General features: G+C 40.6%; 1 protein-coding gene across 1 annotated transcript; it reads left to right on the top strand.

The window, feature by feature from the left end:
* Positions 1-3,734: 3,734 nt before the first annotated feature.
* Positions 3,735-13,415, top strand: LOC124859594 (serine/threonine-protein kinase ICK-like). The gene is made up of 14 exons (XM_047352479.1): positions 3,735-3,923; positions 5,284-5,568; positions 5,737-5,791; positions 6,976-7,097; positions 7,199-7,278; positions 7,377-7,509; positions 7,595-7,766; positions 9,273-9,440; positions 9,523-9,909; positions 10,001-10,203; positions 10,297-10,439; positions 11,127-11,243; positions 11,328-11,435; positions 12,631-13,415. The coding sequence occupies exons 2-14, from the start codon at positions 5,468-5,470 to the stop codon at positions 12,780-12,782; spliced, it is 1,941 nt and encodes a 646-aa protein (XP_047208435.1). The 5' UTR covers positions 3,735-3,923; positions 5,284-5,467; the 3' UTR covers positions 12,783-13,415.

Genomic DNA, 13,415 nt, shown 5'->3' with positions numbered 1-13,415 from the left:
AAGCTGGGCAGAGGGGACCAGTGAGAGGCGCTATGTCTCCTGTGAAAATGCCCATTTAAAGCACTACACATATTAAATATACACAGCGAGATGGACAGTTTATTCCAAAGTAAAGGATTCAGTTTAATTTTAGTCAATAATTTAACGAAAAAGTTAAATTAGGGAATTTTGAATATTTGTTTTATAAATAAAACATAAACACATAAATGTCTCTTAATTGGGCTACTGCTTCCTTTTACATTATTATCAGTATTATTATTATGCTTGTAATTACTGAAGTTTTTGTAATCAAATTGTATTTTTCTTATTTTTATTCATTTAAATAAAATAACACAAGGCTGCCTTTGTTCTTGCCTTACAAAACATATAGCATTACCTATGTTCTTCTGGTTCTCTACCTCAGTATTCAACTGATAAACAAAAGAGAAAGAGCTTAAAAAGAGTGTGAAAAAGCTATATGTAACTAGTGAATGTTCCAGGTGGGTTACAGTTGGGTAAGTGGTCACTGGAAGAGAAACGAAATACAAACAGAAATACCAAACATAACTATTTCACCAACTCGACTACTGAAAATAAGGTTTACAGAAGGTACAAGAGGAGCAGTCATGAATGATCAAAACTACCTGGGAGTTTCCTTTAGCAATAAACTGAACTGGACACACAACACTGGATATATTCTCTATAGGGAGGATCAGACCAGACACTACCCACTAAGGAGACTTGGGTGTTTTGGATTCTTTTTGGACTTTTTTGTGTCATCAGTCGTGTCCTAAGGTGTGATCTACGGAAGGAGCAGTTATCAACAGCTGAGAGAAAACAACTAGATAAGCCGACCAGGAAGACAAAATCTTTCCAGGAATGCTCACTACAGGCTGTGGGAGTCAGGAGAACTCAGACCAAACTAATATCACTCCCAGGCAAAGTTCCCCAAACCATGGAGGGAAAACCATGGAGGCTACTGCATCCTAAACGCACAAAGGAGCTCCATTTTAAGTCTTTCTTACATGCAGCTTTTAGACTATACATGTATAACAAGTATTAGAAGCACTCCTCTCAACGGGCCACATAAAAAACTTTAACAGATTCGAGCAGTAATACATTTTGTATCTAAGCACCATATTCACTTCGATACTTTTGTTGCAGTTTCTCTTCTATACATCCAACAAATTACTCAAATTTCCTCAGAGAGTGCATGTGAGCACAACTTCGCTCAAAATCTGTCTGTGCAAACAGTGAACCTCTTTCTCTCTCAGCTTCTCACTCAGGCCCACTTTGCCTCTTCCTCTCCCTGCTCTGAGGGAGAGTCAGAGCACTGAGAACAGCCTGTGATGGCGGAGAGAAAGAGAAGCACTGTCTGGAAGTTATTCACTGCAGTTGATAAGGACACTTGTGATGTGTGCACTTGATTTTGCACTAGTGACTTTTCTCTTAAACAATTAAGTGGAAATAGAGAAACAGAGATTTCGAGTATGTTGTACTTTTCACATTTTGTTTCAAAACTAGATTTTAAAGAAGTCAACTTTCAAGATGATGATGCATTTTGATACTAAGCAAATATACATACTATTAAATGGGTTTGCATTAATATCACATAGTTGTTTATTTAGTTCAATGTCATTCAAAGATGGTGTAGTCCTTGCGGGTTCCTGTCAGAGCCCCGGGCATTTTTTGCTGTTGAACAAGAAGGGCCTGAGTTGACTTTACTTCCTGAGGAGGCTCAGGTCCATCAATGTTTGCAACAAGTGTAACTGGTGCCCCCCAGGGGTGTGTTCTATCCCCACTCCTCTTCTCCCTCTATACAAATGACTGCACCTCATCGGACTCGTCCGTGAAACTCTGTCTGTCTGTCAGATCAATGACAGTCAGATCAATGACAGTGATGTCGTCTGGAAACTCCTGAAGTTTGCAGACGACACCACTGTCATTGATCTGATCTTGGTGATGAGTCTGCATACAGACAGGAGGTGGATCGGCTGGTACACTGGTGTAGTCAGAACTACCTGGAACTCAACCCACTCAAGACTGTGGAAATGGTGGTGGACTTTCGGAGAATACCACCCACATAACCACCCCCATACACCCCCCTCACCATCCCCAACAATACCGTGTCAGCTGTGGACCACTTCAGGTTCTTAGGAACCACCATCTCTGAGGACCTGAGATGGTCTTCACACGTAGACAATGTTTAGGTTTAAAATCAAGGCCCAGCAGAGACTGTACTTCCTTAGGCAACTCAAGAAGTTCAACCTTCCACGGGAGCTGCTGGTCATCTTCTACACTGCCATCATTCAGTCTGTCCTGTCTTCATCCATCTCAGTGTGGTTTGGTTCCTCCAGAAAACAGGACAGGTCCAGACTGCAACAAATAATCAGGTCTGCAGAGAGAATCATCAGGGCTGACCTTCCCTCCATCCAGGACTTATACAGGTCTAGGGTCAAGAAAAGAGCTGCCAAAATCTCTGCAGACCCCACACACCCTGCACATAAACTGTTCAGAGTTTTACCTTCAGGCCGTCGCTACAGAGCACTGTTCACTAAAACCAGCCGCCACAGAGAGTTTCTTCCCCCAGGCTGTTTCTCTGATGAACATTTAATAGAGTACAAAACAACCTCATACTGAAGTCGCAAATCCACCTTTGTATATATGTATATTGTATATATGTATTTATGGACATAAGGATATATGCAGAATATATCTTATAACACAAAAAAACAAAAAAGAAACCCAGAGAGCAAAGTGTACCGGAGTCAAATTCCTTGTTTGTTGTATGTACTAACTTGGCAATAAAGCTGATTCTGATTCTGAAGATGCTGCGGTTTTGCTATCAGTTGTGGCGAGTACTATCTTCTTTGCTGCAGTGTCCTGGGGTGCAGGCATCAAAGCAAAAGACGGCAGTAGACTGAATAAACTCATCAGAAAGAAGAGTCTACTGTGGATTCTAATCTGGTCACCTTGGAGGAGGTGGTGGAGGACAGGATGCTTGCAATCAGGGATAGTCTAACAAAACACTGGACAAATTAAAGAGCAGGTTCACAATAGCCTTATTCAACCTCGCTGCTCTAAGGAACGTTACACAAAATTGTTCCTCCCAACTGCAATCAGATTTTATAATTCATCCATCCCTGTTAGAGTCAATATCACAGAACTTTTGCACTGTGTACCTGCACTATCATTACTATTACCATTATTTATTATTAACATTGCTTTTTATTACTGTTATTATTACTATTGCTACTATTACTGTTGTTGTTGCTATTATTGTTTTGTATTGAAATATAGCGGACTACTATGACGACCTAATTTCTCAGCCTGGACCCATGCAGAGCAACCAAACATTATGGATCAAGAGTACTATCAGCAGCTCACTTCCGCCTTTGCAATGCAGTGACAAATTTTCCATTTCAAGAATATTTTCCTTCCATATTAGATATATTACCTATTAAATATGTTTATATATCAGTAATATTCATATTTATGACTGTTGGTCTAAAATATTTAGAGAATAAAAGTAGTTGGTGCGTTAAAGTTGGTTTCGATTTTTAAAGAAAACAAACAAAAAACATAATTATACTAACTTCACGTGGTTAAGCTTTATAAACTATGAATTTTTCAACCCTGGCTTTTAAAAAGAAACAACTACCTCAATCATAAAGGCTCGAATAAATCTCGTCTGTCTCCCCGAGGAGAGGCTGAGATTTGTTGTCAGGAGACACATTTTGTAACAACGCGAGATTATGGCGATCTCTGTGAAATGGCCTAGCTGAGAGTTAATTGTCGCTGCCTGAGTGGACCGACGGCGTCTCACTGCTTGCGATTATCGTCTAACTGTGTGACTGAAAAGGAACTCTGCTGACATGAGCGATTAGTTAAACATTGACTGCATTTTCTTGGCCATGTGTTGTTATCGCTTCCAAACGGGGAGGGTGAGTATTCTTTGGTCTCAAGTGATTTTGAGTCCGTTAGGGAGACCACCTTCTTATCATCCCTCACAGTTTTCTCTGCACGGTCGGCCCGTTGTTGGGCCACTGCAGACACCAAAGCAGGATTCCCGATTATTTCACATATCAGCCGCCATTAACCTTTTAATTTTAAACCTAAAACACCAGCAACAACCTCGGTTAGCTTGATCTACCATGAACGAGTTAACGGCGCTTTCCAGGTTAGCGTTCTCCAGAGGCAGCTGAGTGTCAACTGAGTTGCGAAAAATACAAATTTAGATTGAAAACGAATTGAGAAGAAACTGGTCAGTCTACAGTAACAGGCTAACAATACTTAGGTAATCCCTTTAAAGTAAAATTGTAACTATACTTCAACTCGTTACTTAAAGGATCACTTGTTTTTATACCGTATACACAATGCCTTGCACTGGTTCTCAAACCCCTTTAACTTTTACACATTTTGTCACGTTAAAAATAGGAACATCGTTGGGTTATTTTGGGATTATTTGTGAAACACAATTTTTTTTCAAATTGTAAAATGGAAGGAAAATGATGTGGTATGCATTTGTATTAAAACCCCATTTTACTCTGATACCCAAAATAAAGTCCAGAGCCAGAAATTTTCTTAAGGAGTCAGATACTTGGTAAACAGAGTCCACCTATGTGTAATTTAATCTCAGAATAAATGCAGTTGTTCTGTGAAGGCCTCTAAGGGTTGTTGGACAACATTAATAAACAAACAGCGTCATTAAGAGAAACAGATGATCTGGGAACAAAGCAATCCCAAGTTTCGAACATATCACAGAGCACTCTTCAGTCACTCATCTGAACATGTTAATTACCAAGACATGACTGCCCACCTAAACTGAAAGACTGTGCAAGGACAGTGTTATTTAGAGAAGTAGCCACGAGACTTATGGGAGCTCATGAGGAGCTGCAGAGATTCACAGCTCAGGTAGGAGAAGATGGTTGAGACATATCACAAAGGATTAGAAGGTATAATTGCAACAATGTCGCTAAAAATCACACCTTTTAATTTTTTTCGGTAAACAAATTGGAAAGCATGTGTCTCATTTTCCTTCCTCTTTACATTTATATACTGCAATGTGTTGGTCTGTCACATGAAATCAGTGGTTTCAACATAAACGTTCAAAGAGTATGAATACATTTGCAAAGTACTGTCTGTACCTGAGATATTCAAAGAATTGCATTAGACAGATTATGTTCTTTAATGTACTTTTATCCTCTTAAAACGTTATTTCATTTACTTGATGAATAAGCCTCTCAAGTCATCATCCATAGTTCATGGATCTGCATATTTTACTTATTTTTCTTTGATTTCCAGCTCAAAGGAGACAAATTCCCGACACCATGAGTCCTCCAGCTCAGCCGAACGTCCTCTGCTGTTGCCATAGAAAAATCTGGTTGCATTCAACAGTAGAAGAGGAACACACTCTTTTTTTTGTTTTCCTCCTTACTACCATCTGCGCTATGCTCCCCGCAAAGGATAACATGGAAGGACAAGCACAATGAATAGATATACCACCATTAGACAGCTCGGAGACGGCACCTACGGCTCTGTTCTCCTCGGTCGCAGTCTGGAGTCAGGGGAACTTGTTGCCATAAAGAAGTGAGAATCTGGAGATTTGGGCATTTTTTTCCAACTTGCTTTAGATTTTTATTTACTTTTCTTGCTTAGAACCATTGTTTTGTGCTACGGTACATAATTTTCCTTAATGAGTGCAGAGGATTTTGCTGTTGAGTTGACAGTAATTAAGCAGAAACATTTCCTTTTCAGAATGAAACGAATGTTTTACTCCTGGGAGGAATGCATGAACCTCCGAGAAGTCAAGGTAAGAGAAGCTCTAGATTCTAGGGCCATTTAGTTATGTCTGATTAGATTTTCAATTAAACAGTTACTGCTGGGAAGGGTTTGTTGTATGTTTAAGCCAACAAATAAAACAATTTTTGTGACATTATCTACTTCCAGGTCCCAGAAACTCTACATTTATCAAACTTTGTCTTGAAAACAGGAATTTCAGAAATTTGTTGGCTAAGACCCGTTCTAACCTTTATGAAGTTTTCTGTTTACTTTAAGAAGATATTAAAGCAAGTCAACACACCTAAGTAAGCTGTACTTTGTTTGATGGCACAGTCCCTTTGGAGTAAAACTGAGTGGGCAGTGTCTTAAGATGGTTCTACCTTTTGATTTACAAGTCTCTGTTGAATATTATGTGTAGAGTTGCTTATTACTGTTTTATGAAACAATAAAACATCCTCAAAAAGACACAATAGCAAAACAAACGGGAATAATGTAATTGATGACGAAGCTCAGAAATGTAGATGTAAAAAATACTAAGTCATACTCATGTTTTCACTGTATTTTAATTAGATTTCAGAATTTCCATTGTTCTTCCTTTAAGGTCAAGACCAAGCGTGATGATTTACGTGTTATATACTGATTTTAGTAGCTCAGTTGTCAAGTAATCCAAACCTTTCTCTTGTTTTATTTCCACTCCAGTTCAAAATGTCAGAGTCCAAATTTGTTCACCCCAGCTCTCAGAGCAGCAGGTGATGCTAGTGTGCTGGTAGATCTACACAAACCGCTGCCCCGCCCATCCTTTTCTTTGAATCTAGAGCTTCTCCATAGCGAAGCAGATCAACAGCAAAGACCAGAAAACGCTGCTATATAGATCACAGTTATAGCATGCCACTATTACACCCCCTTTCACCTTCCCTTCCTGCCTAAGATGTAGCATGTTAAACACTTTGTATATATCAATGCAGTGCATTCACCCTGCTTTCAACTTGTTCTATATATGATTTTCGTTATTTGAATATTAGGCAAAAACCCCCCTTGAGCAGCAATTTTCCCTTAAATGGCGTAGCGTTCCTGCTCTGCTCATATTTTATCAAGAAGATCGGATAACTGAAGGTTGTGCTTATGAATGTACTGCAGCTCCAGCATGATTAGACTCATTAGTTTCAGCTTCATGTCTACAATATTTTGTACATTATGTATGTTTTATTCTTTCAGTCCCTAAAGAAACTCAACCATGCTAATGTGATCAAACTCAAGGAGGTGATTCGGGAAAATGATCACTTGTACTTCATATTTGAGTACATGAAGGAGAATCTATATCAGCTGATGAAAGACCGGTGAGTATTTTTGTTTCTTTCTGAAAAATGTCTGAATATTGAAATTGTATTTATAAATTTGAATGTTTCTTAACAATTTCTTGACTTGTGTTTCGCTGCAGGACACGTTTGTTCCCTGAATCAGCTGTGAGAAATATAATGTTTCAGATCCTGCAGGGACTTGCATTCATTCATAAGCATGGTACATGTTTGCAACCACAGTGTGCTGTTAAATAAAATTTACACATCTGTCGGTTTTATTCCCGATGAGTTTGGACTTTTGCTCTGTGTCTCTGCCAGGGTTTTTCCACAGAGACATGAAACCAGAAAATCTCCTCTGCATGGGCCCAGAGCTGGTAAAAATAGCTGACTTTGGGCTCGCCCGTGAGATCAGATCTCGACCACCGTACACGGACTACGTCTCTACTCGATGGTGAGATTTAATGCCGGGCATAGACGCATGTTCGACTTCAATGACATGGATTTCAGACTTGTAATGGCCATGGTATTTTAACCAGGTACCGAGCTCCAGAGGTGCTCCTCAGGTCCACATCCTACAATTCACCTATAGACCAGTGGGCAGTCGGCTGCATCATGGCTGAGCTTTATACGCTCAGGCCTCTGTTCCCAGGAGCGAGTGAAGTGGACACCATATTCAAGATTTGCCAAGTGTTGGGTACGCCAAAGAAGGTAATAACCTGTGAAGGAAGCAAACAGAGAGACGGATTATCAGATATAAAAATCCATCCATACACCCATCATCCATCCATTCATCCTTCCACCACTTATCTGAAAAAGTAAGGAAAAATATCTTTTCTATAAATTCATTTGTATTCCGACTTTAAATGTTGATCAGAAGACTAGAGAAAAGTCTGAAATTTTATCATAAAAATGTGTAGAAACCTTGTTGAAGACGGCATTAAAACATCTTGAGAAAAGATTAAGCATTATTGCTCACAAGCATTAAAGTACAGCATCAGGAAAAAGGTACACCGACGTGCTTTATTTGAAGTGCGCGCCTGAAATGGACGTATAAAGCTTCATATAAATTAGAGTTTTAGACCATATGTGCTTCCATACGAGGGCATAAACCACCACAGTTGATTTCTCTTTTCCCCTCCAGGCTCTCCAGCTGTTGTAAATTGATAACATGTGAATACAGATGTTTAATAATTTATTACATGTAATTTTCTTGAGGGGATGGGCGGTCCTGTTGCCGGGGGGAGTGCCCTCTTAGATGATGTATGGGAAGACTAATCCCCATAATTTACATACATTTTTATAAAATGTTAAAATACCAATAGAAATTGGTTTGATACTGTAATAAAAGACACTTTTTTTGTCTTCATTAAGCTGCTTCTAGAATACAAAAGCTTTAATCTTTAATGATCCATTGACACACCAGTATGCACAGTTTGAAATCAACATGTTCTTCCTCCTGTAGTCCTTGGGGATTTCTCTGAGCTTGTTGAAGATTGATGCCACTGTTGCTATTCTGTATATAACAGTTTATTTCTAATAAAAATGATCTGAACTAAATATAAAAATCCTGTAACAAAAACTTTGTAGTACTGTACAAATATTGTGTGTTTTTTTTTTTCTCAGGGGTTTTTTATGTTTCATACATACAGGGTTCTCACCGGGTGGGGGAACGAGATAAGTTCTTCCGCAGGCCTGTCATGAAATGACGCCGTTTATACCCACCCTTCGAAGCTGACATAATTTTAGAAAGGTTTACCATTAGCCGTGGCATAGGGTGAAAGGAAGCGGGAACAGACTCAGCGCATGCGCTATAGAAAGGGAGCCCAGATGTCAGTCAAATGGCCGATACGCTCATATAAAATGAGCGTATCGGCCCGCTACGCGAGAACCCTGACGTAAATTGATTACAGTAACCCTCAGGTTAGAGAGGTCTGGGGGACTGATGTTAAATAGTGTTTCTCTCATTAGTAAAAAGCTCTCTGCTGCTGTTTCAGACCTTTTCAAAACATTGAAGTTTTGATCCGCATTTTATTGCCAACTTAGTTTCTGAAATGGTTTGAATGCAAGTGTTTTCTTGGGAAGAGAGACTTCAGTACTTGTGACTCGGGTTTACCTTTCTCTTTCATGCAGCTGTGACCAGACAGTATTTCTGTAATTAACACAGCTGTAGTGGAAATCTGTAACTACAGATTGTACTGTGGCTTCTCCCCGTAGACTGATTGGCCGGAGGGATACCAGCTGGCGAGCGCCATGAACTTCCGTTGGCCTCAGTGTGTTCCCAGTAATCTGAAGACACTGATCCCCAATGCCAGTCCTGACGCCATCTATCTAATGACAGACCTTCTTCAGTGGGACCCCAAGAACAGGCCAGCTTCTGCCCAGGTAGCATTTGCCTACAGTCTTGAATTCTTGCTGCCAGACAAGATGAATAAACGTGGCCTCTGTTTGTTTAAACCGCTTTCAGGCCCTCAGGTACTCGTACTTCCATGTGGGCCAAGCTCTGGGAACTCCTCAGCAGATCCTGGAGCAGGGCAGACCTCAGCCAGGCCACGTGCATGTACAGACTCCTTTACAGTCACAGCAGACTCTGCAGCAGCAACAGCCGCTACTCCTGCTGAAACCTATGCCCCCCACCCATCCTGCACCTTCTAACCAGCACTGCTCCCCCTCCAGGCCTCTCCAGCAGGTCCAGCCGTCCCCTGCATCAGCAGCTGCCCAGTCGGCAGGTTACCAGCGGCACACGGGGCTTGTGCGAGATCAGCAGCCAAAGCACATCCTGAAGCAGGAGCAGACAGAGGTGATGCCACAGAGTCACCTTCCTTACATTGTTGACAAGAGTCTGCAGAGCAAGGTGAGCTGTCAGGTGGCTTTGATAGATTTCACTATAGATCTGATTGAGTGGTTAACTGTTCTTCACAATTTTTGGACATCTGTGTGCTTAGCCAAGGGAGCAGGAGTCGGGCAGCGGAAACCTTCTTAATTATCAGGTGAAGCCTAAAGGAGGAGGGCGGCGGCGATGGGGCCACGGCACGGGACATCTCAAAGACTGGGACAACTATGAAGAGAGCGATCTGTCCTCTTTAAGCATTATTGGAAAAATGAACTTCTCTGAGAAGCGGAGGCAGGGAAAGGACGCTGTGAGCAGGTGAAGGTGCCTTTAACTGATTTACTGATCATCTCCATCATGTAGAAAACATGAAGCTCCTGGTCATAACCCACTGGCTCTTCCCTTTTACAGGTATGGAAACGTTCTGGATTACAGTCGACCCAGTGGAAAAGAAGATGCACCTTTGAACCTAAACAAGACTTCAGCCTATCAGGAGCCATTGAGAACCGCTTCAGCCAAGCAGCACTACCTGAGGCAGTCTAGATATTTACCTGGTAATGTAAATATTTTTAATACCTGCTGGTATGATGGGAAGCTGTCCCTGAAGATAGTTGCATAAAAAGGGTCTAAAAACATCTTAAATTTAATTATCTCAATTGTAGGCCTGGAAAAGTCTTAAATAAGCCTTGAATTCTCATATAATGTCTTAAATTACCATTGGTAAGTTCTTGATCTGTAATTACTGTGGTTCTGTCTGAGGAACAAGGGCAGTTTTACGCTTTGACGTAGAAGAGTAACCGACCCTGTTGGAAGGACTTTAATGTTGAACGTTAAATCTATTCACTGAAAACTGGCATATTACAGTTTCCTTAGAGTAATAAAGGTAAAACATTCTTTTAAGCTACTGAGAACCAGCTCCTTTGTCATGGAACGCTGTGTATTCAACAAGGTTTAGCTAAAAATCTGAGATTTCACATAACAGCTGTTATGAGAATTTCTCAGGTTGAAGACATTGAAGCTAGGAAGCCTATAGGTGCAAAAATAGCTCCGCCAGGGCTGAAAAATGACAATTGAGTCAAATTAATACTGAACTCGTTTAAATGTTTATGTAAATTAAATACAAGCTGTTTAGCAAGTAACTTATTAGGTTAACTTACCCAAATATGTTTGAGTATAGGTCGAAATTTTAATTCATAATGGTCTGCTCCAGAAATTTAACTCACTACGCTTGTTTCCCTCAGGCACAAGTACAAAGAAGAGCACGACCATAGATGCCAGTAAAGATTTCACTGGAAGCCATCTCTGGGGCGGCAGTAGTATTCCTTTCGGAGGGACTCTGCCGAGCAGAGGAGCGCATGGTAACCCTTTTATTCTAACCGCTGCTGTTTGTTGGCTCAGATTGCTTGTGAATTCATTCATATCTTTTTGGCTTTCCTTTCCAGGTACGAATACAATTCCAGGGGGATACATGCCATCATTTTACAAGAAAGACTGTGGCTCTGCTGGCCACAGAGGGAGGCAGAGCCCGTCGGTGGAAGCAACAGCATCAAGTTAGCTTCCTCAAATATCTGTTAATACAGCACCTTGCAAACTAATTAATACCCTTTTTTAAATTTTGTTACATTACAGCCAGAAACTTTCAGGATTATTGTGATAGAGCAACGAGACTAGTGCATAATAGGAAACAGGAGCGAAAATGAAACATGGATTACGAAATGTTTCACGAATAAAAACCCGAAAGCTATGCTTTACATTGGTGGTTCAGTCCCCTTTACTCTGATACCCCTAAATTAAATCTGATGCAACCATCTGCCTTCAGAAGTCACCTTATTGGTAAATAGTCCACTTATGTGTAATTTCATCTTAGTATAATCACAGTTATCCTTTGAAGACCTCAGAGGTTTTCTAGAGAACAAGAGAGAACAGACAGACATCATGAAGACCGAGGACGCTGTAGACAGGCTGGAGATAAGGTTGTTGAAAGGTTTATCATAGCTGCAAACATACCAAGACGTGGCTTTAGACCTAAATTCACAGACCTGGGCAAGGAGCGCTTCAATGAAAGAAGCATGGCAGCTCTGGAGGAGCTGCAGAGATTCTTAGCACAGGTGAGGGAATCTGTTGATGATGTGAGCTCCACAATAATCACCTTTATGAAGGAGAGAGGAGACGAAAGGAATTTTCGAAGGAGAGCCCAAAGAAGTCTGGTTAGCAGTTTGCCACAAGCCATGTGAGGGGACACATAAACCATGTGGAAGAAGGTTCTGTTCCGATGAGACTCAAACTGTTTTTTAGGTGTAAATGTAAAATGCTTTGTGTGGTGGAAAACCAAAAACTCACCACCCCCACTTCGAAACATGGTGGTGGCAGCCTCATGCTGCGGGGCAGAGGGGGAATTCTTAGTAGGAAGTTAAATGGAGCTAAGCCTGGATAAGAACGTGTTAAAAGCTGAAGAATGGGAAATAATTAAAGTCTGTAGATCTCCAAAGCTGGTAGAGACTAACCCCAATGGACTTGCAGCTGTAATGGCAGCAAAGGATGGTACTACAAAGTTATAACTCAGGGGTCTGAATACATGCACACACCACATTTATAAAGAGTTTTATCTGAAAACATTTCAAAAGTTTTACATAATTTTCTTTCAGCTTTACAATGATGTGCTTCTTTGTGTTTGTCTATCACATAAAATACACTTAACATTGAGTCGAACGAACCTGATGTCTTACTTATTTCCTGTTGTCGTAGATTATGCAACGTGGCAGTCTGGTCGCAGTCAGATGAACGCCTCCGCCAACGCACCTACATCCAACAAAAGCACATCCAGTCTGCATCCTCACCCGCCGTTACAGAGCATTCACGGCCGAACAGACTGGTCTGCCAAATACGGACACCGATAGTGGCCTCCCCGGAGCTCAGACCTGGGCTCCTTGAACTCTTTCGCTTCCAAAGAGTAGGCCTAGTTGTTTTATAACCCATGTGTATATAAACTTTAAACAGCAATAATTTTTGTTTCATAGGTGTACAGTGAATGCTTTGAGTTGTAAACTATTTAAAGGACGAGGAAATGCAATGAGCCAAAAACGTGCAACCCCCTCCCCCTCTCTGTGTGTTTTACTGTGTTTCTGTAATTTAACTGCTGTTGTGGTGCAAACGTTATGCCTCAGCTTTGTATCGCTGAATGATGACTTACCTACATGTATACGTATAATATGCATATTACAATATTAAGAAATGCTCACTGTGATTTGTTTGGGGCTAATTCATTGCTTTTCCTCTATTTGGTACAGCTGTTTTTATGTTTTTTTTACCTTTTGCATTTTGTTCAAGGACAATTGCCTCATCAGTCAACGATTATATGTTTAAATGTTTTCAGTAAACAAATGTTGGTCATTTTAGTGTTGATCTATTGCCATGTTTCAGCTGTTTCAGCTTCAACTGTAAAATTAAGTCATGCATTGATGAACTCACTTTCTCTAACTCTAAATGGTTACGCAGTCTCAGGTTAAGTATAAACTACAATTTTATTTTGA

Source organism: Girardinichthys multiradiatus, chromosome 22 (genome assembly GCF_021462225.1).
Source record: "Girardinichthys multiradiatus isolate DD_20200921_A chromosome 22, DD_fGirMul_XY1, whole genome shotgun sequence".
Lineage (NCBI taxonomy): Eukaryota > Metazoa > Chordata > Actinopteri > Cyprinodontiformes > Goodeidae > Girardinichthys > Girardinichthys multiradiatus.
This window is presented reverse-complemented; position numbering and strand designations above follow the sequence as displayed.

Coding starts and splice junctions, on each gene's coding strand:
- LOC124859594 (XM_047352479.1), top strand. CDS start 5,468: ATGAATAGATATACCACCATTAGACAGCTCGGAGACGGCACCTACGGC. Junction 5,792..6,975: donor TGAACCTCCGAGAAGTCAAG/GTAAGAGAAGCT, acceptor TTATTCTTTCAG/TCCCTAAAGAAACTCAACCA. Junction 7,510..7,594: donor GACTACGTCTCTACTCGATG/GTGAGATTTAAT, acceptor TATTTTAACCAG/GTACCGAGCTCCAGAGGTGC.